This window comes from Hippichthys cyanospilos, chromosome 14, assembly GCF_059441005.1.
Source record: "Hippichthys cyanospilos isolate Australia breed blue-spotted pipefish chromosome 14, RoL_Hcya_1.0, whole genome shotgun sequence".
NCBI classification, from domain to species: Eukaryota; Metazoa; Chordata; class Actinopteri; order Syngnathiformes; family Syngnathidae; genus Hippichthys; species Hippichthys cyanospilos.
The window spans coordinates 11006391-11029107 of NC_142382.1; the positions used below are offsets into that span (position 1 = coordinate 11006391).

The following is a 22717-nucleotide window of genomic DNA, read 5'->3' on the forward strand; positions in this document are numbered from 1 at the left end:
ATTTCTTCCTATTAGGGCAAAACAGGTACACTATGTTATTTTCTATTACTCATTGTGCAATAAATCTAGAGAGAAACATACTGGAGCAAAATGTATTTAATAATATAAAGTATTTGATTGTGCATTCTCTATACACAAACACACGTGCATACAGTATATGCAAATGCATATAAATACGTATATAGCACGTGTGTACATATATGTATACTGTAGGGGTGTGCATATCACCAACTAAAGGTGAGTTGATACACATGGTTCATTTCAAAAGTGCAATGATTCAATTTGGTTTGATTCAGTGTGATTATGATTCAGTTTGATATACGGCTCTACAGTAAATTTCTTGTTGTCTTTTACATTACGTTTGATTGAACTAGTCAGTACTGTAAAATGTGGTATTTCCTGTGAAATGATTGGATTGTATGCACTGAAATCTTTTAAACTAATTGTCCAATTGTTTTTTTTTTAATCACACCCTTGGTTTTTATTTTTTTAAGAACATAAATAAACATGTAATCGCTTCAGTACCTTGATCAATACTCCAACATAATCTAACTGTGTCAAAAAAAATTCCCATGGAAATTCTAATCTTTGATAAACTGCATAATTAAATTAAACGATAATAGATATCTGCTTGATTTATCACTGTACTAAAACTCAGAGATCCTGTTGTGCCCTTGGGTGAAACAACAGTCATTTGTGACTGATTGTACAAAGAAACACAGACAGCATGGTTGGATTAACCTACAAATAAAGTGTGAGGAAGCTTCAGATGATATGAAAAGCGCTGTGCATGGAGAATGTAATTTTTCTTTCCACTTACCCTCTTTTTGGTGAGTACAGCGAATTATGAGAGAAAAAGCAAGATGACGTACAGGCCTTTGTGAGCAATTGAATACTAAATACTAAATACTACATGTCTAATTTAAAGGTTAATTTCTCAAAAACATGGCAAAATGCATGGATATATATATTTTTTTTATCTTGATGGTGATTTTTCGTTGCCATCATAAACGGCTAAAAGTAATGTTCTCACCTTGCCATAGGACCAGCCCAGTTCAATTTTATTCATGCCCCACAATTCATGGATGTTCTCTGCCAGCTTGTCCCGAACTTTCTCCAAATGAGGCGGCATAACAATCTGAGGACACAAACCATGTGACTTACTCTTATCACCTTTACATACAGTACATATAATAAAGTTGTAGTTGCGATGAGGCTGCATCTGCGCCTATTACCTGGCTTGTTTCAACAGGTGTGGGAATGAAAGAGGCCTGTGACAAGATGAGGGTGGTGCCAAGCAAATCTCGGACCCCGTCCACATCCCTCTTGTATTCCTTCACTGGCTCCACCCTCAGCTTCTCTTTGGGCAGCAGGGCCTCGTAACAGGGGGCGTAACTTGATGGCGGCAGGAATTTAAAGTCGCCATGACGACCACCCAACAGGAACCTTACCCTGTTGACACCAAAAAGCATTAATTTCTTCGAATGGAAGGAAATGCCAACAGGGAAGCAGATGTAGCTTACTTTGAAGTCTCATAATCTGCTTCAGTGACACTTAAAGTGGGACGAGTTGAACTCCAGAGTATTAAAAACAAATTCTCCGTCATCACAGTTAAGAAGCACTCCTGAGGCAGCCCAAAATAAAGATTGGAGTAATAGTGGTGACGTAAAAGCGCTGACGCAAATGAGTCATTTATGGCTGCAGCCCTCAATTATTGAAGAGCGGAAATGCCACAAACGGCAAAGACTTTCACCCTGTTCAGTGGGTCAGCGGGTTCATTTGCAAGCATGTCACTTCCCAAATTAAATGCTGCATCTGGAAATCATACGGTGTGAAAGAAATAACAAGGGCAGCCAATTTTCCTTTCTGCTTTGATTCATCACAGTTGGTACTCCTGGGCAGTGGGCAATATACAATGATGATGTTGAATTCCTGCAGCACGGTGGAGCATGTGGCAGGCAAGGCTACCCCAGAGTCAAAAAACCTGACTGTGTGGCATGGACTTGGGTCAGGGAAAAACAATGAAATATGTTATTTTCCATTTAAAATAAATTTATTTTGATATTCGCTTTGAATCTAAGAATATTCACAATTTCATCATTAAATTGCTATAGCTGCATATTTCCTTTTTTAATACAAGTGAAATGTTCAAATACATTTTTTAAATGCCTAAAATAAAAATTGTAACAAAATCACGATTGTTCCAGTCTCAGTAATCTTTAAGAATATGAAAATGTTATCATCCGATATTAAGATACTAGTCCTGTTTGTGTGGATGAAAAAATCCCGGTTCCAATTTCATTGTATAGCTGAAGATAAATTATTACAATTGCATTTGTTAAAGTCTGTTATAGTAAATAAATGACGAAGCCATGTTTATGAGGCTGTATAGCAATCTTTTCACCTGCCACAATTATACAATGTATCTAAAATAAATAAATAAATAAAAACTGGTTGAGGCTTAGATTTTTGTTCTCAAAATATTTTAAGAAAATTAAAAAGAGATTAAATGATTAATTAATTACAGATTTTGATTAGTTAATCTTAATTGTTTTTAATCTGTCAAGCAGCACTATTTTAAATGTTTCAGCACCATTAAGAAGTATGTCAAAAAAATTATAATAATAAGGTGTCCATTTTTGAGTATTAGATATTGACACCAATAGATATTTGACAGTAGATATTTGAGAAATACTACACTTTGCCCCAGTCAAAATGTGCGTCACTGAGACCTACAATCACAATTTTAAACTAATACATCAAGAAAATAATCTAAATGAAGTTAAAATTTATCATATCTTGTATTTGATACCATAAGACTGACGGTGAGGGAAAGCACTGTTCCTGAGGTCTTGCTTGCGTAATGGTTCCAACCAAAAAACAAACCTGCTATATGAAAAACTACCACAAAAGCAACATACTGTGTCTTGCGGGGCTTCAAAGAGTTAAATCAGCAGTGCAAAAAAATAAAATAAAAAACTGCCAGGCTTCATGAAAACCTGCCTGAGCTTGAAATTGCATTTATGCAAGTCAATCACACTATCTGTGGTCGCCACAGCAACAGAGGCAAAAGCAGGCCAGCCAACCAATTTCACCAGTCTCCAATCTTGAGGCTTCCACAATGCATTTGTGCATGCATGCCTTTGGAGTGGGTGGGTGGATTAGATGCCTCTCAAAAATGCAAGGATTTGTTTGAGTGGAGTGTGCGTCTGTCCGCCTCATCTCGAATGTGACACAAACAAATATTAAAAACTCACTTGACACCCGCAGAGAAGCTAACGACGGGAAAGAAGAGTCCATCTGTGTTGAAGTTTTCGAACATGCCCTGAACGGGCTGTCCGTTGATACGGAAAGAAATGCTTGGAGCGCCGAGGTCGAGACAACAGCTAACCACATCATCTGAGGTCAGGATGTGCTGGTGCAGTGAGGCAACCGCCCGGGGGATGCGTCCTAAGAAAGATACAAGCACACACTGACGTTGTCCCCGCGGGGTTTTTGGCTCTGTCTAGACGACTAATCTTGCATGCATCAGGTGAGTCACACAAACGCAGACGCGATTTTCTTACCTGACCAGAGGTGCAGGCCATCAAAACCATAGGAATAGAGGTCATCTCCCACGCCGTTTCCCCCCCAGCCCTCACCCCCTCCAGGGTAAGGAGCGTAGCCCTTGGTGTTGGCCCAGCCCACACGCAGGTGAGATGGTTCACTGGTCACGAAGTGGTCCACCTGGTCAATCATCAGCTCGTAGTACCACTTCTTGTACTGAGCTGAGCCCTCGCTCACTCCCAGGAAGATGTTCGGTCTCATACTGGCAATGGAGGAAAAACGTACTCACTAATTCTATTGTAAAATATGCTTTCCTAGAGCTAATTAAATGTCTGCCTTTAGTACAATATATTTAATGCTTTATTCATTTTGTGAAGTTCTAAAAAATTTAACGCTTTAGGGCACAACAAAGGAGACCCCTTAAATTGTTGAAAGAAAATGAAGAGATTACATTTAAACTCATAAAATAATGTCACTTGATCTAGTCTTTTTATTGCACAGATTATTCATAAGTGATGAAGGATATTAAACTTGGGGCTTTCTATATATTGGATCATGGGACAAAATGTCAGCTAACTCAGCACATTAACTACTCATGGAAAATGTATGCCATTTTTGTAAAATGCTCAAATTGAGACTGTTATAAAGCAGAATACTGAGTTTAGAAACACTTAGTGACTTACTAAAATCCAAATTATTAGTTTTATTTAGTCTGAGGGGTGGGGGACATTCGACTGTCTAACGATCCGTTTCGATTCTGTTTTGTGGGTCTATGTTTCATATCAATTTTTAATTTTAGATTAAAAATTATTTGATTGATAATGTCTTCCGCTACAGAAACTATTTTGCTTTTCAAATTAAAAGCAAATTGGAATTTTCAAAATGTGTTCTGCTTTAATATATAGATGTTCAAACAATTGTCATGATCGACTCCAGCCTGTTTTGTAAAACAGAATGTCTAATGGAGATAATGAAAAGGTCCTTTTTTATATTTATTCAGTTTTGAATAGCAAGAAATGTGCCTTTTCTACAAAAACAAGATGTGGACCATAAATGCTACTCTAAGACTACATTGCTATGACATTTGTAGTTCTTAACATTTAATGGACAGATGGACCTTTATTAAGTCTGAATTGGAAATGCCTGACTGCATTTAAGCACCATAGAGCTAGCACTAAGACTTGTGCTGGAGACTTGTGCCATATCGTACAATGACAGTGTAATTGGCTAGCCGTTTCTTAGCGTCCTTTGTGTATGTATTTTTTTTTTTTTTTTTTTTAATGGCAGTGGTTTGATGTTGGTGTGTTCTGATGGCAATAACAAAAAGGACCCAAGGAGGAGTAAAGCCAGCTTATAGCAATCACCGCTGCGAAGACCAATTCCAAAATAAAAGCAACTACGGCAATTGCTTTGACGTCCATGTAATATTTGGTGTCTTTATTTTGAAGTTGGCCTTCACAGCACACGTTTTGTGTGTCGTGTGATGTTGTTGTTTCTTACTTAGCAGCGCTTCTTCAACATAATTAAACTGAAGTTAACAATAAAACCAAGATGGCTGACTTCCTCTTCAATTTTCAACATAGGTTTTTTAAAACATTTCCACATTTCTTGTAGTGATAATTGGTGAAACCGATTTCTGGGGCTACCGCTAATTTTTTGGTGACACTTATTTTGAGACATGATATTACGCATATTTTAGACATTTATGATTGATAAAGTGATACGATGATCCATTTTTAAATTGTTTGACCATGTTAAACGTTTAATTTTGACAGTGTAAAAGTACTGGCTTTCTAACCTTTGGACGTCATTGACCAGTTGTGTTTGTAGCAGCAGGTCTCTCTTGGGCAGCAAGTGATCGCAAATGAGGTTTTGATTGGTTCGCACAGCAACACCATTGCACACGCACAACGAGCAAAGCACATCGAGAATCTAAAGGCAGGGGAGAAGAGGGGGCCAGGGAGAAAGAGGGAACAGCAATATCATAAATAACAGTGCAGTAACTCTACCTACAGAATGTCATCTGGTATTTGAAATATGTGCTACTGACCTTGTGGTTCCGTCCATGTTTGTATAGCAGCGATATGATGGACTTGATGTGTCCTCTCTGGATCATATTGAGAGCCTCTGGGCTCTCAATTAGAATACAGTGCAGAACTTCTAGAATGCCTGGGAGTATTTATCAATTTGTAGGCAAAAGATTTCACAAAGTACCGATGAGTGCACCTTTTACATTAAGAATGTGTGTATCTCTCAGAGAAAACTATAGGATCTTTAATTCAGGATGTTTAATAATGCAGCGTACAAGGATATATCATATGTGCAAGAATGACAATGAGCTTACCCGAAGACGACTCCAGTCTCTCCAGTTTGCTTACAAGCCAATCCAAGTTGTTGGAAAACTGAGTGCAGTTGTTCCTGTTTCCTCTGATTAACGCCGCTGCATGACAAAAAGAAAGAATGCATACTTATTAGAATGACAAATAATGGCGGGCGGACAAATAAAGGCAAACCAGACAGCTTAAAAAAATAAACGATGGCCAGCAGATAAGCCGTGTAAAAACATACTTGTACGGATGAGCAAAAAGCAGACAGGCACAAATAGAGGGGGCATTCTAAATCCACTTAACGCTGCACAGGAGCAGGTGTGGAGGAGGAGGAGGCGGACAGAATGGAAGGACGAGACATGGCTGGAACACTAATACAACACTGTAAGTGAAATAGCTAAGTGTAAATAAGCCTACGAAGGACGCAAGTTAACGGTGAGGAGCGACTTCAGCATGAGGAAACGAGACTCATACTGCGTTTAGAATTTATGTTGCCCACATGATCTCCTGTAGAGCGCAACATCTAGAACTGATAACAAATGAATCATTCCATTTTCCACATTTTTTTTCTGTTTGTTGGTTAACCAGAGGAATATTCCCATCAATTTGTCGTCTAGAAGAAAACAGGGTCACCTCTCCATGTCAGGTCACTGAATTTATGAGGCATCAAAGATGAGCAGAACATTTATGAGTGTGCAAGTTGACCCTTCTGACTGCTCACAACCTCAGAAATCAATCCCTAGTGTGCATAGTCAGTAAGTCGAGGGTTAAATTGCATGTCAGCACAGCCCTAGGCGGACGAAGCCATTAATCACAGCAAGGAATTGCGTATGCACATTGTGTTATCGTAGCTTACCCAACAACTCATAAAGCAGGTTGAGGATGTCTTTCCAGGCTGCTCCGGCCTCTGGCCCAGCACACTCCCCAAAATGGGCCATACTGTTATAGACATTCAAACGGTCTATGCAGTTGGAGACGAGTGTCAGCATGCCCTAAAAACCAAAAATGTGTTGTCAGAAATAGCAATTCTGTAACACTTTCTTTAAATAAAACTATAGCCAATCGGTGATCAAGCAATCAATCAAGTATGAAATGTATGTGTTGTTTTGTAAAAATGTGGAAGAAAGTGGAAGACTGGTTAGCATGTCTGCCTCACATGCAGAGGTTGTGGGTTCAATTCTGGCCCCTTCCTTCCAGTTTGGGAGTTTTCATGTTATCCCTATGCCCGTGTGGATTTCTCTGGGTACTCTGGTTTCCTCCCACAATCTCCAAAACATGCATGGTAATTGAATATGACTCTCCAAATTGCACTTAGTAGCGTTTATGAGCGTGAATGGTGGTTCGTCTCAGAGTGCCCTGTGATTGGCTGGCAACCAGCTCAGGGTGACCCCACCTGCTGCACAAGATAGGCACCAGCAAGCCTGCGACCCATGTGAGGACAAGCGATGAAGAAAAGGATGGATGGATAATACAAGGGTGACCAGATTTTCCAAATTAAAAACTGGGACACGGCAAGTTTGCTGAATTTTAAAAATGCAATAAAGTCTCATCAGAAACTACTTAAAACAAATCTAACAAGAGACACTATGGTAGTTGTTTTATTATTTTAAGGTAATGGTAAAATTTGTATCCCTTGCTCCTGCAACTTTAGTGGACATGAGGCTGATTTTGGTTAATCAAATAAATAATAAAATGTTTCCAGGTACCCTCTAAAATGTACTCACAGAGTACTCTCTTGATATTTGGAATGCCCTGTTGCGTGAGTCATTGAACGCACCTCCAGACAACGGCATGAGCGTTGTCTTCTTTTTCAAGAAGGTGTTCATAATACTGAAAGTCAGCTGGAATAACATACAGTACCCCGCTGTCCCAAATTGGAAACACGCCACCAGAGAGCTCAGCTCGCTATATGGTGTGACGTCATTTCCCATAATTCGGAAACAGGAAGTGGCTATAGTTACAGTATGATATGAATGTAAAAGTAAAAAGTTTAAATTCCTTTTTCATTGGTTTATCGTATCATTGTATACATGGCCCAAACTAATGGCTTGTTGAAAGGGGATGTTGGAACCCAAATTCTGTAAAATTAGGACATAACTGGTGCTGACAAAATCAGTTTGGACCTAGGACATAAGGTTGAAAATGGGGACTGTCTTGGTTAAAACAAGGACACCTGGCCACCCTACGTAACACTCCTCACAGATTCACAGCTATTAGGTGGCATTGCTATTACAAAGGTGATCCCCCTTTGGTTTGACTCCTATCCCCTCCGGTGTTGGTGTCATGCTGATTTATGCTGTACGGGCTTATCTCCAGTGATCAGCTATGCTAAACGCACCAAATGGAAATTGCTGATGATTTATAATGCAGAGAAAATTCCAGAGTCAGCTGTCTCGAGTGACAAATTGACTTTGTGGGTGTGAAGTAGAAGGGGCGAATCAAAGATTACTCAACAGGTAAACGGGACAGAAGATGATGAAATATGCTCAATTTTTACATTGTACACAAATACATTTTTAATAATTTTCAGATGGCGATATGATTATTTGGTTGTTGCAGCCAGTCAGAGGAAAAAAAGAGCTTGGGCACTTAACGTTATTGTCCTCCCCCACTCAGGATGCCGCTGACATTTGGTAATTGATGATAGCAATTTGGTTGCTGGGGGCTGCGCACAATGCCTCGGTGCATTCATGGCAGACTCACTGTAGCTGCTGACGCCTCATAATGCACTGCCTCTAATCACACAAGATGTTAACTGAAACTCACTGCACATGTGACTTGCTATTGGCTAGAGACCAATTCAGGGTGAGTCCCATCTCTCACCCACGTCCGCTTGAATAGGTTCTGATCCACCCGCCAACCTAATGACGGCAAGCCCTAGAGAAGAGTGATTCTCAAAAAGGAGATATGAGTACCTCTAGGGGTATATCAAATTTTAACAGCTTTCTGCAGGTATCAGCAAATCCAACTTAAAACTTTTTAATATCATGACAAGAACTGTACTTATTTTGATTCAAATTGAGAGCAAATAAATGGAAACATGAAGCAATGCTGAATTTTGTTATAATGTCTTCTTTGCAATACTTTCTACGTATCTTTATTGAGTCAAGGTTTATACAAACGGTATACTCTGTTTTAAGTTTTTATGTACGCCATCTTAAAGGGGCATTTGAAAATTGAAATTTGAAATTTGAGTTTCTGCAGCTATCAGTAATTCTGATTTATTGCTTTTTAATGCCATGACATGGTGACAGGAACACAAAAATTCTGTTTTTCAAGTTGAGAGCAAAGTATTTGGAACATGAAACAACTCATTGTGAAATTTTGTCATAGTCACAGTACTATTTTGTTTCCATCCAAAAGTGTTTTTTGATGGTTTGTCAGCACTTGGCTGAAAAAAAAAATACTCCACATTATTGAAAAACATGTTAAAAGACCACTGTTAAAGAAAATGCATCGATGAATAGGATACACTATAATCACTGCCACACATTCACATTCACTGCCATCCTGGTTTAAATTGATTTTTTTTTCAATAAAAGCGGATGAGTTAATGAAAAGGTGTTTAGTAAAACTGTATATGTATTTGTACATTAAAAATATCCAGGTTTTTTTAAACTCACTTCCTGTTTGAAAAGATTCTGTCTGTTTTTGAGGGAACGTAGCTTGATCTGCCTCTCTTCGTGTTCCAGCTCAGCGTCGGGGAGTTTGAAGTAGGTGATGAGGTCATTGAGGGTTTGGAGTACCTCCTCAATGGGCAGAGCTACAAGTGCTTTGTTCTTCAAACCCAGACAATCCAGATCCCTAACAACGAGACACAGACATACAGAATCGCGGGACAAAATATTACCACGGATTATTGATGTCCGCAAACATGACAATAGGCCATGATAACAAACATGATGTTTAAGACCACAGGGGCATCCGAGCTGAAACGCTGATTCCCGCTGACTGGCTAAAAATAGGTCCTGTTGTGAACATGGGAGGGGTGAGAGGTGATGTGTGTGTCACCGCCTCGGGGAGGCTGAAATACTCTCACATGTTCTCACCATGAGTGCGTCCAATTCCACGCATTGGATACAAGCTTGATGACAAATAAAGGTAGGCAATTATTGTGGACAAAACACAGGCTGCATTTGGAAACGCATGAATGGACCACTGACCGAGCTCTTTAATGCTGTGGCACTTCACCGCTTAACCCTATTTTTACAATCTGGAGGAATGTTACATAATGACTCGGGGTACTGAGCCAGCATTTGTTGGATGAATTCCTACGGCTCATAACCAGGCTAATGTGTACAAACCTGCATTAAAGAGCACATATGCAATTGGTTTTACTTGTTGATTACGATGCAAAGAAGATTCAGCCCGCATACCTGATGAATCTGTTAAAGAGGAGAGTGGTGTTGCGGATGATGCGCGCTGCTCGAGATTCCTCATGCTGACAGCGCTGCAGAGTCAAACCGTCGTCCATGTGACCTTCGGAATGTAGACATGCCTTCGGGCAGAGGGAGAAATGAACGTCATGATGACAAAAAGCTATTTAAAGTTGGGGACGTCAGTCAGCTGTCCGTTTTTGTTCAAATGAGGATGTATGTTATCGTCAATTACCATCATTCACGCCTCTATGTACCCTAAATGATGGGAAGTTTTACATTTAGTCAAGGCTGAGATCAAATCTAATAGACATTTTAATCAACTCATTACCCTGCAGATAATTATCTTCTCTACAGAATCTCATTTATTTATTCATTTGGTCTGCTTGTTTCTCTGCAGAATGGTGAGCGCTGTAGTGCCTGCACTCACCCGTCTCTTGAGAGGACCCAAACGTGCAGATTTGACATCAGGTGCCTGATAGGAAAGCCACAACCCCGTGGCCACGTGCATTATGAAGCTGAGCGAGTCTCCATATTTAATCTCTGCTACACCCATTCCCTCAATGTCCCGCTTGGGGCTCTGCTCAAGCTTCTCCTGTACAGGGAAGGAGAGAGAAAATGAACGTGTCAAAGCGAACATTGTTTATGCACCAACCAGTCAACATTATGGCTTACTTGCACAATACAGTATTATGTTACACAATTCAAAAATTCTGTCGATGCAGCAATACTCGTATTAATGTGTGTTTTGATTGTAATGTGTTTGTAGTGGTGTAGAATTTTACTGCATCATATTAACAACTGCCCTTATGTTTTACTCTCTCGGAAATATGTTAGGTAATAAAAGTAATAGTAGTAATAGTAGTAATAAAAACACTTTTGAAGAATCCAAAATGATTTAATTGATACTGTAAACCACCGTAGTGAGTGCTGTTTGTCTATTGATCTTGTCAAAAGAAGACATTGGGAACAAGTACATTATTGGAATTATGATAACGGAGATCCACTTTTTTAGAGTTGGTGGATAGTAAAAGAATTTCATTACCCAAACGAAAGAATTACCTTACCCAAATGACCGTTTCAAGTGGCGTCAAGGGTCCACAGACATATACAGTAACTTCACTTGCACTCATGCTTGAAACCTAAATTGGAAAGGTCACTATTTTGGTCCAGTCATTAAATCCTCTGACAAAAAGAATACGCAAATGGTGGGTTTAGTCAGTCAGAAAGTTGTGCAACATTAACCTGGATGCTAGTTGCTGCTAGTGCAATCACTCTCTTAATTTTCATTGCCCTTGAAAAAATTGTGATTTTGTTCTTTTAGTCATGGGTGAACCCTTGTGGCTGTTTCTCAGGGGAGCTTCCTTAATAAAGAAGTGTGTGACAGTTGATGCACTAAGACATGGGCTAACTTGCAGGGCAAAAAAAAAAGAACGTTTGCATGACCTTACCTTAGAAGCTCTGAAGCAGAAGGCAGTTGAGATAGTGTCGGACCTCTCACGGTCCTGCAGCACCAAGCCCCTGTCCTCAGTCAGAGCCAGGTAGTGACCGGTGGTCAGGTGTCGCAACCGAAAAGGTTGACCCCAGCGAATGTGGCTCCCGCTCCAGCTAAAATTTAAATACACACGCAAAGGTGTCGCAAGAATGTGGATCATTTGCATTCTAAAAACCCTGACAGTCTAATATCCACTAATTAGTTGATCTGAGTATTACTGCCGGCTGTTAATTATCAAGAGTGTCGTGTGATTAGGTAGAATAATTAGCAAATGGATGAAAAATTTGGCTCATTATGCTGCTTGATTATACACAGAAAATGGGAGGAGCTCGGGTCGCTGGTGCTTATCCCAGCCGTTTTTGAGCAGTAGGCAGGGGACATCATGCCAATCACAAGGCACACAGAGACAAACACAACTCAGGGCAATTTGAGGTGTCCAATACACCTACCATGCATGTGGGAAATGACCAGATTGCCCAAATAAGACCCTTTTGATCATGGAGAGAACATGCAAACTCCCAAGAAAATTTATGATTGACAAAAAGCAACCAAAAAAAAAAAAAAAAAAAACCAGAGCTGAGGAGAGGAGCTGAGTAGTTCAACACACCTGATCCGAAGTGGCTCCAGCCGCCATAAGGATCTGGCTTTGGCACCGGCTTTACCTATCTCATAGTTGACTATCCTGTCAACAGAAGAGAAGAATGAACTGGTTGAAATATCCACACACCAGTTATACAGTCAAGGTCATTCATTCTATGAGAGACAACCATCCCTTTTGCTTTCATCTCTTGTACTGATAATCACAGGAGGATGCTTGACACAAAACCATGAACAATAAAGCCTGGCATGTATTGACTCTTCGACTAGTACGTTCAAAGACAGACACACGCGTCCCCAGATAAGCCTCTATCAGTGAATAGCACCAAAGACTTGGCTCATCACTCCAAGTGACATCTAAGAGAGCAATGTATGAGGCGTGCTTCTTTTGTGCAATTTCAAGGGCACGAAAGGAGGAGAAGCCAAAAATGGAAATTACTATTCAGTCCTGCCTCCCACAATTGCCATGCTCGGCTCTAAAAATAGACTCGGTCTACGCATGTCTGTGTGAATGTGTGCCTCGGAGCAAGACGCATTCACAAGCACCATAATACAGTGCGTTAGCATCGGAAGACCTGGCATAAGTATTCTACTGAGAAACTTTCCACAAGATGTGATGGTTTCAGTTGTGTCCATTTGTCCTTCACGTTTGTGAAGTCGTAGGTCATTGAAGTTCAGAGGTGACGCCAAGGATTTTGGTCCAAGTGAAATAATATCAATTTAATGCCTCTAGCTGTCAACCTTATGACTCCGCTTTGGTTGTATGTGACAGCCTGGCTGACAGTCTCTATTTTAGTTCATCAATAAAGGAATTTGACAGGGTTGAGGGCGGTCCTGGATCAAGACTGTGGCTTTGACCCACTTCCAAATCAATGTGCCATATTCCTCATCCCTTGCATCAAACTTATCTGTGTCAGCAGCAGGCAGATAAAACTGAAAATAAAAAAGACAAGACAGTCCTAATATTGTAAAGTTTTGGTTTAACTTTTAAGGCATGTTTTTTTCTAAACGCAGTGATGTATTGTTAGGTTTAAAAAAAAAATCTATAAGGCACTTTTTAAATGACCATCAAAATAGGTTTAAAAAAAAAAAGACCATGGTAAGGTAAGTATTTTAAACAACCGTTATGGTGAATGTTTTGTTTAAACAACATATAGTAAGGAATATAAAAACATGGCCATTATCTCATAAATAAATGTAATATATAAAATGACCATGTATTGGAATGTATTTTTTTAATAAGGTTTTTTTTAAACATATAAAAAGGCATTTTGAAAACCAGCATAAATAGTAGGGCATCCGAGGCTTTTTTGAGATATTTTTAAGGCATTTTTTAAGCAACCACATATAATATGGCATCATAAAATGGTGAATAGTTATTGGGGGAAGGCAAGTTTTTTGCTTGGTATTGATCACGGCATTCTACCCCACCCCCACTCACACCCAATTTCACATGACACAACACTTTTTGTGCATGCACTTTTTTCATGCTGAATATCTCTCACTCTCCATTTGATGCCCAATTCAAAATTTACAACAGGGTGTGAATTTGAATTTCCCCTAGGGCAATACATACACATAACATTCTTGGCTATCACCTAAATGCAACCTTGAAATTACATCAGATCACCAATGTTTAATCAGTTTGTTGTACCTTTGCTGCTCTTCACTTTGGTCTGACCCAGGAATGGTTACCACCTCATCATGCCCATGAAACAGACGCATCACATGGCCACCCAGCAGGTAACCTATGGAAAAGAAATTCAGGAACAGGCCTTGACATTGCATGTCTGTTTTTATTGTTGTTTAATTTCAGAGAAACCTGGGTGAGAATCAAAAAGAAAACTACAATCATATTCTGGTACATGGCTCATTTATAATCATATTTTAAGTTCATATGGTATGCTGTTTTGTTGCTTGTGGCATTATTACTTTTGGATTATTCTCCTAAGGTAATGCATTCATATACTTTTTTCTTGTTTTTCTTTCTTATACAACGAGGCACTTAATATGTTTGTAGAAAGTGCCCGGCCCCCCTGCCAAAAAAAAATAATAATGCAAAGGCAGCGGTGTTGGCTTAGCTCTCTACCTTCCTCTATGTTGCTGCCAGAACAGATGGGATGGACGTTCCACAACGTCTGCATGAAGGACGCGTCCACCTGGATGTTGCCATTGGAGATTGATAAATGCTGTTGGACACAAGATAAGGCACGCTGTGTTTAATCATTTAATCATTTACTTCAATAGATGAGAATGAGCAATGCAGTATTTATATAATACAGCATGTTCAGCGGTCTTGAACAGTATGCACACAACTCTTTGTATATACAAGTTCAGTATTCCTCCATTTAATTGGAGGTGGGCAGCAATTGATTATTTTAATAATTAATTAATCTGTCAAATATTTTGTCGAATGTCAATGAATTTGTTTTAAAAAGAAAATGTTTTGATTTAATCTTTTTTTTAAATCAAATTGCTGAAATTGCTGAAACACAAATTTCTCTATGATTTGTTTGCTGGTTTGGTCCGTAACATAAAAAACAATCATCAAAAATATGCATTATTGTTAACCAAAGAGCGAATGTTTGCAGATGTGATGATGTGGGTGATTTACAAACTTGTATCTTGCATTTCCTGGCTAAAAGCCAATCAAAGTGTGATTTTGTTGAGCGATGTGCGCCCATTGGTGACTGGAATGCTGGCACCTGCTTACCGATATAAAGGCATCCCAGAATGCTTTAATCAACTATGTGTAAGAATGTCTTCACTCAAATCATGATTAAAAAACAAAATAACACAAAAATCTCTGAATGCAGAATTCTAAACATTGCTTTTGACTTTGGGGCTATATAGTGAATAGACTGAGCAAGTGACAATGACTTACCAGCAGCCGCTTTCAATGAATCAATATAATCAATATCAATATATTAAGGTCTCTTTCTCTCTTAATAGTAGTTGCTGCATTCTAATGTACTAGAACTCAGCCAGATATTCCTGGGTGCATATAGTAAGTATGCTTGCAACCTATTAAGATTGTCGTTGCAGTTCTATGCTGCCAAGTGGCAGCTTAAATAATTCTCTGAATCAGAAATCTTTACCTAGGTGAGGTGACAAACCATTATCACAATGACAGGTGACACGGGTGGTGATGATTACTGCAATGGACTAAAGTGATGGACAAGATATACTGTACTATTGGTCTTCATCGTTTTTAAAATGTTTCCGTCATTTGGCGGTCTGTTGGCAAACCATCCATCGTCGGTGATGTACAGTCCGTCAGTTCCGACAAACTGCCCAGCTGACATATAAAATAACAACCATAATTTATTATCATTTCAAAAGCACAATTTTACAATTTTATATTATAATTTTATATCATCTCTTGCAGATGAACTTTACGTTGTGTCCTTTTAGTGTGTTTCAGACTACAGCAAACAGATTGAGTGGCAGCTGTGACCTGGACTTTTTCCCCAGAGTACTGTGCAGCCCTTAGGTGCTACATGTCCCCACAAAGCAAAGTATGGGTGACAGCGAGCACAGATTGACATTAGTGACTACAAGGCAATCTCACGTTATTGAAGGCCACGCCCCTGCTGCCTCTGGCATGCTTTTGCCATCTCCATGGATCACGGAGACTGGTTTCAAGTGTGCAGCTCGATCATGCAAAGATTCAGGAGAGGAATGTGTTGTAATATGGAGAAAAGCCTTGATTAAAAAGAGGTGACGAGGTCGTGACAAGGGTGATTACAACACAGGCCTCAACCTCTTTCGTACTGACAGCGGTATCAATTAAATCACTATGTGATCATCTTGCAAAAAAGGGACAAGTGTGCATTTAAGGGTTGTGACCTTTTATCACTTCAAGGAAGAATTTTAAAATCAGGGAATGGGCCTTTTTGAAAAAAATTGGAAAGTGAACATGACAAGCAAGAGATACTTACAAGATACCGCTCAGAGGAAACGCTGACAAGGATGAGATCATCCCCAATGCGGACCTTCTCTCCTTCTGATCTCTGCTTGGAGGCAGGATGGATGGTCCACCAACATGCCTCACCTACAGTGACATACATGGGATAGGACATAAGATGAAACACCACACATTTGGCATCCAATGTTCATTAGGGCTGTCTATTGAATGTTTTTCAAATCAACTGTAACTATATTTCCTAACATTGTCTTTAAAGACAGCTTGCTAACTACTAAACAAATATGTGTTTTAAGGACACAAATGGTGTCAACCATTCAGTCACTAGGTGGTGGCTGGAGCTTCGAGGGGAATATTTTCAGGACTGCTCTGGAGCTTCAAGTGGTCTCTCTCTCTCTCTCTCTCTCTCTCTCTCTCTCTCTCTCTCTCTCTCTCTCTCTCTCTCTCTCTCTCTCTCTCTCTCTCTCTCTCTCTCTCTCTCTCTCTATATATATATATATATATATATATATATATATATATATATATATATATATATATATATATATATATATATATATATATATATATATATATATATATATATATATATATATATAATTTAAAATACAGTAAAAGGGAGCCCCTGTGCCACTGTAATGTCCTTCAACAATGAGTTGTGAGCTCAATGACTGGAAAGTCAGGAAAAAAAATAACCAATAACCATGCATATAAAAGTTTGGAGTAGGAATCTGGATGCACAAGGCTATAAAATATCTTGGAGAAATCTGAGCAGCATAACAAAAGAAATACATTTTCTGCCCACTGTGTTCTGTGGGGAATATTAACGGTGATGATAAAAAGGCACACAGTGAAATTTGCTCAGGAACAAGAAAATGATAGATCAAGAGGAAAAGGAGGTGCAGAGCGCTAGAGAGAGAATCTGTAGAGGACCAAAAAGAAAAAGCTAGTCAAGCTTTTCTCTCTTTCATTTATTACCTGTTGAATCCTCCTGCAGGCCGACATCAAATGACAGCTTATCGGTCTGTGACCTTGATGTCTTCAAACAAGCCAGGTACTGTGGTCAACACACAAGCAGAAGCATACATATTCAATTACCCTGCATGATTGTCATGTACTGAAATTTTCCATGACAAAGTGCCAACTGTGTTAGGAGCAGCGGGAGGTCCGCTCCACCTGCTCCAGTACAAGGTTAGTCACAAAACCCCAAGAACGCAGGTTTTCCTAATTGAATCACACCTCAGTGGGTTTAATATATTGTCGTAAATAGGAAGACAGAAAAAAAGCTTTTTAGATAGCAATTGAACGTCCAGTAGTTTTCCTAAATGGCAAATGCATCTGATCGTGCGTTACCATTTAATAAAAAAAAAGAAAAGCTATCATCTTGTCATACATGTCAACCATATCATGCTTCTGCTGTAATCTAGATTGATGGTTTGCAATCTCTTACCATGGAACTGAATGAATGCCGTAGGAGAATGGCATGTCCATACAGTAGTGTCTTGTGGCCACCACTCTGCGCCGCCTGAAGACATAATTCACACGTATTCATAATTATGTAAATTACATGTCAGATCAAGCTGCAATATATGACCTTAGCGAGGACCTTCTCACTGACAAAGATGGCCTCATGCTGGGAGCACGTATCTAGGGTAGGAGCCGTCTCCTCCTGAGATATGTGCAAGGATACGGGAACATCTTTCCAACAATCCAACAAAAGTAATGTGGGGAAAATGCTAAATTACGGTCAGTCGTGTAAACATGAGCAGGGAATGGCTCCACTGACTATGGAGTTTAAGATGCAGGAGGGGAACAAATGATATCTCTCAAGGTGAAGTTTTGATGCTGTTTTTGTTTGGCTGTAAACCCCTATATTACTCACCTTTCTTATCAGCCTCTAGGAAGCATTAAGGTAAGACAAAGGTTTCATTATTCTAAGGCCTTTTTGACTCACTGTAAATAAGTACACACTTTAGAATGGATAAACATCCGTCACATTAAAAGTGACACTTAAGGTACAATATGAAATGGACTGCACTGTAGCGCTTATTGAACTGTTTTTTTTTAAAAGTAAAACAAACTGAATATAAAAGAGCGAGTGACACAGTTCCCATTAAAAAGCCAAAAGTCACATCACGACCACAAAATTTGTGTTTTTGTTTATGTTTATTCATCTTTTTAAGACGCCAATAATTGCGAAAATTGCTACCAAATATTGGTTATCGCCATCTTTGACTACTGATAATCTGTATCAGTATTGGCTCTCAAAAAAAAAAAATCATGTTGTTCTATCTCTTTTCTTTACGCAACATGAACCTCCACTGAGTACCAAGGCAACAGCCAGCCCGTGGTACGATGCTGACTGCAGCGCTGGCTTCCAGAGTTGTGTGCAGCTGGTTGAGATATACTGAGTTTAATGCAGCGAGACACATCCAGCTGCAATCACCACGACCAATAAACTCAATTCTCCCACCCCTATGCCACTGTGAGGCAGTCATCTACAGTGAATAGAGAGAGGCACAGTGCAAATGGTCGAGGCTCAGAAACACTTAGAAGCTGGTGCTACAATTACCAAAATGAGAAAATGCATCACCCGTAGCTAATTGAACCATAAAGGTAAAGCGCGTTTTGATCGAAATGGATATGAAAAGAGGCGGATGGTGTAGAATGCCACGCAGCTGTTGACCACAAGTGATGTATTTAATCGAAAAGTGTGGCATCGAGCAGACCACCCCTTTGAGGTGCAGCTGTTTGCATTATTAGCCACACTGTTGTGCTCTGGAAGGCGCATATGTGATATCTTCAGGCCACTGCTGTCTTTTTGATCTAATCCTGCTGATGGATATCAAGCTTCTGTGGGATTGCCATGCACTTGGTGTGTTATCTTAGGAGTTCATGATGGTCTCTTCTCTTGTGTCTCCCGGCTAAATTAGAGCCAACCAGCAATTTGCTTCAGCCACCATATATCGATAAGCCCATCTTTTCCCAGCCTTATTGATTTCAGTGCCTTGGCTTAGACATATTCAACCTCCAGCTCCACTTTAATGGTGCTTCCTTTAGTGACATTTCCGCTAAGGCGAAGGGGGAAGAGGCAGACAATGTTGATATGCACAGTTGAGGGGAGAATGCATTACACAAACAACAATATGTGCACCCTAAAAATTAGCTGGAGTATTTTGAACTATCAGACACATTAGGCGAAAGGTTAGGAAAAAAGATTATTATATTTCTACGCCATGGGAACCTGTTATAATATGCACTATCCATTTTTGAATGGCAAGTTTGATTGAACGTATTCACAAGTACATTCATTCGTTTTTTCGGAAACATTCGAGCATACTTGTAAATATGGTCAAAGGTACTTGCAAATATGTTCAAACATATTTGTAAATGCAGTCTAAATGCAGCATTATTTTCCCATACCATGGGGTATGCTCATCAACACCCCGTGGGATCATTGGAACAAATGCAGTTTTTAGCATATAGTTGGCATTGTTTTGAATGCTGTGATTTATCCACCTGAATTTTATAATGATGGATATATTTTCAGACCCTGATTTTCTCTTGATACAACAAAAAAATGTGTAAAACATTACAGTGAATATGATCTTACTCTTGAATTTTCATTGTGTATGGATTTTTTGTAGGAATGTCAAATTTGAAGTGTTAACTTCGGAGATTAATTTGAATTTTGCAAAGAGTTAAAAAAGTCAGTTAACTCAATTCAATTTACTTCAGCAGTGGAAGTTGAACTAAGTTTACAACCTACCTGACAAGAGCGTTATCATCAGAACATTTTGCAAAGGAGTCACTATAACACAATTTAACAATAAGTTGCTTTATGTTCTAGTTTTTTTGTTTTGAATTTAAAAATAAAAATATCATATTTGTGTCAGCATTAAAATGTATTCAATTAGATTTGCGGATAACCTGAAGAAACACTTTTAAACTCTCACATACCCCCTGAAGCGCCTACCTCCAGCGGTACTTTAGAAAATCAGACGAGATTGGACAAGTCACACCTCACTTCGCACAGCTAAGTATGCGGTCAATACAGCGTGAACTGAGGCTGTCTTCTTGTCCATCATGACATTGTAGTTTATTTAACGGCAGTTGTAACCTAGAAACATGTGCATCAGCCTTAATAAAGAACCCCCTTTATCGTACTATATATGCTATGCTTTGTGACTTTTGCGCTCCCAGTAGAGGTGGGAGAGCCAGCACATCGCTCCTTGCCATTTTGAGTATGTTTATTTTCATTAGCCACAGATGAACTTTTTGATCTCGTTCAAAGATTCATTTCCCAGAAGTAAAAAGTCTCTGCTGAGGTCTTCTTGTTGAGTGCTCTCATGTTTATTGGCTATAAAGAGGCATGGTGTAAAAGGGCTAACGTTGAACTCATGCTAAAATATATCTAATTGAGCGTTACCTCCGTCTTTAATATTTTGAGCTGCCTTTTGCCATAGCTGCTGCCCATAATTCCCTGCCAGCACATCCCAGGAGTGGCGGAACCAATGGTCTCGTCTGCTGGCAGGCAGCTCTTAACAGAAGCAAAGCTGCAGCCCTGGTACATTCATTTATCAAGGATGTCAAGGAAATGAATATGATCCGCTAACAGCTGAGGATTTATTGGAATTCTCAACATCATTAGCCATGTGACATTAAGGAGTGAACTGGCTAAAAAGCTGAGACTCCAAGTGATTGCAAAAGCATTTTTTTTTTTTTTTTTTTTGGGGGGGGGGGTGATTTGTGCTCCTTTTTACATATAGCTTAATCTCAGGGTTGTTTGCATCATTTTGAGTCACACTTAATCAAAGATACTTTACAAATCTAAGCTTATCTGACAACAGCGAGAATGACAAACAAAAGATTCTGCTATGAGTAACCAACAGAATGCCTGATGGCACAGCTATGGATCTTATACACTCCAGAGCACCAAATTATATATGCGCACCACTAATCCACATCAACCACATTTCCCATTAGGAAGACGCATTTCAGCATTGTGTGCTCGTGCGTAATTTCACTACGTCATGCAAGAGAGACAAAACGTGAAATGGTATTAGAGATCAACATACCAATCGATCCGGCCCCCGTGTCTACCATGAGGGAGATGGCGAAAGACCACGAAAATAAAAGACTAAGACGGAATAATGGACATCAATGCGACAGGTAACACAAAGTAATATTCTGAGAATTTAGATACGAATGAGGATAAATTCACCTCGTATTGATTAAGTGTGCACCAAAGTTGCAGCTTGTCTCATTATTCTTGAAGCAGCTTGGTAATGACCTTTTTGCACAAAGTTTGTTTCTCACAAAAAATAAAAAATAAAAAGAACTGGGGCTAAATTGGACAACTGCATCTGCTTCATCCTCATTAATATTCATGCAGGCCAGGACCTCTTGGCGGCTTGGGTCCCCTGATCACTGCAGCGGGCTTATTTAGGCTATAAATCTCTTATATTTAAACTATGCTAACTGCAGACACTGCATATTAACATCCTTTCCAAATACTGTACCCAGACTTGCTATATACAGCATTGAGTCTGTCATAGCACTTTTGTGTAACAGTTTCAATTCACCAAAAATTGCGCTGTTTGTATTTGTGTGTAGCTCACCCCTTCGTTGTTCTGTCCACTCTTAGCCAACATCTCCTGCAGGGCCCGCACTGACAAGGACTGTTCCAGCACAAAGGTACAGATGCATAGGTCTGGAGGGACATACTACAGCAACAGAATAGAGCAGCTTTGGTTAGTAATTACAACACATAAATGGAATTTTTCTTTCTTTAGACTGAATTGAACAATTTGAGGGAGTCAAATTAACGCTGACAAATGCTCACACCCTTTTCAAATTAGCATACACTGTAATAAACTGAACAGCAATCGTTTATGCACAACATTGTTCTTACTTGGTTGCCATTTCTCTCTATTAATCTATGATCAACAAATGCAGCTGGTCTTTGCAAAAATCTGGGGTAAGCAGAGTCACGGGCAAGTACGTTGTAATTTATTTTTTAAAAAAGTACTTCAAACAAAGGAACTCTATCATGAAAGCATTGCAGCAAAGTTCACTATAACATAAAGTGATTGTTGAACTATTCATTTAAACCAGAGTTGAACATTTTTGTCATCTAAGCAAAATATCCATATGGGTATGGTAATGTGATACCCAATCATTAAATTCTAGCTTATGGCTGCAGTTTTACTGCACCTGAAATATAATGGATATACAATAATGCATATACATACTGGTATCAGGCCAGAACCTATATGTCACAATTTGGCTTTTTTTTTTCTACTGTACTACTATTGATCAGTCCACACATGTGGGTGTTATTTTAATAAATCTAAAGTTTGAAATCTAAAATACTGAAAACAGCTTGTTTTGTTTGGTAATACAGTAGCGATGGGTGAACAAGCATGCTCATAGCTTACTGGTAGGTAGG

General features: G+C 39.3%; 1 protein-coding gene across 6 annotated transcripts in view; it reads right to left on the reverse strand.

Moving 5' to 3' along the window:
* The window catches only part of LOC148412945 (ryanodine receptor 3), a 103133-nt gene that overhangs the window by 58608 nt on the left and 21808 nt on the right, over positions 1-22717 (reverse strand). For all 6 annotated transcript variants that reach the window (XM_088433316.1, XM_088433317.1, XM_088433313.1 and 3 more), the window contains exons 3-22: positions 21888-21992; positions 18149-18163; positions 17717-17791; positions 17245-17323; positions 16283-16395; positions 14431-14530; positions 13996-14089; positions 12352-12426; positions 11701-11857; positions 10680-10844; positions 10250-10371; positions 9497-9677; positions 6730-6865; positions 5891-5986; positions 5597-5715; positions 5345-5478; positions 3567-3808; positions 3258-3450; positions 1236-1452; positions 1034-1138 (exon numbers count right to left, since the gene is read on the reverse strand). In XM_088433316.1, the coding sequence (XP_088289442.1) occupies positions 1034-1138; positions 1236-1452; positions 3258-3450; positions 3567-3808; positions 5345-5478; positions 5597-5715; positions 5891-5986; positions 6730-6865; positions 9497-9677; positions 10250-10371; positions 10680-10844; positions 11701-11857; positions 12352-12426; positions 13996-14089; positions 14431-14530; positions 16283-16395; positions 17245-17323; positions 17717-17791; positions 18149-18163; positions 21888-21992 (2523 nt within the window). The remainder of the gene's footprint in view (positions 1-1033; positions 1139-1235; positions 1453-3257; positions 3451-3566; positions 3809-5344; positions 5479-5596; positions 5716-5890; positions 5987-6729; positions 6866-9496; positions 9678-10249; positions 10372-10679; positions 10845-11700; positions 11858-12351; positions 12427-13995; positions 14090-14430; positions 14531-16282; positions 16396-17244; positions 17324-17716; positions 17792-18148; positions 18164-21887; positions 21993-22717) is intronic.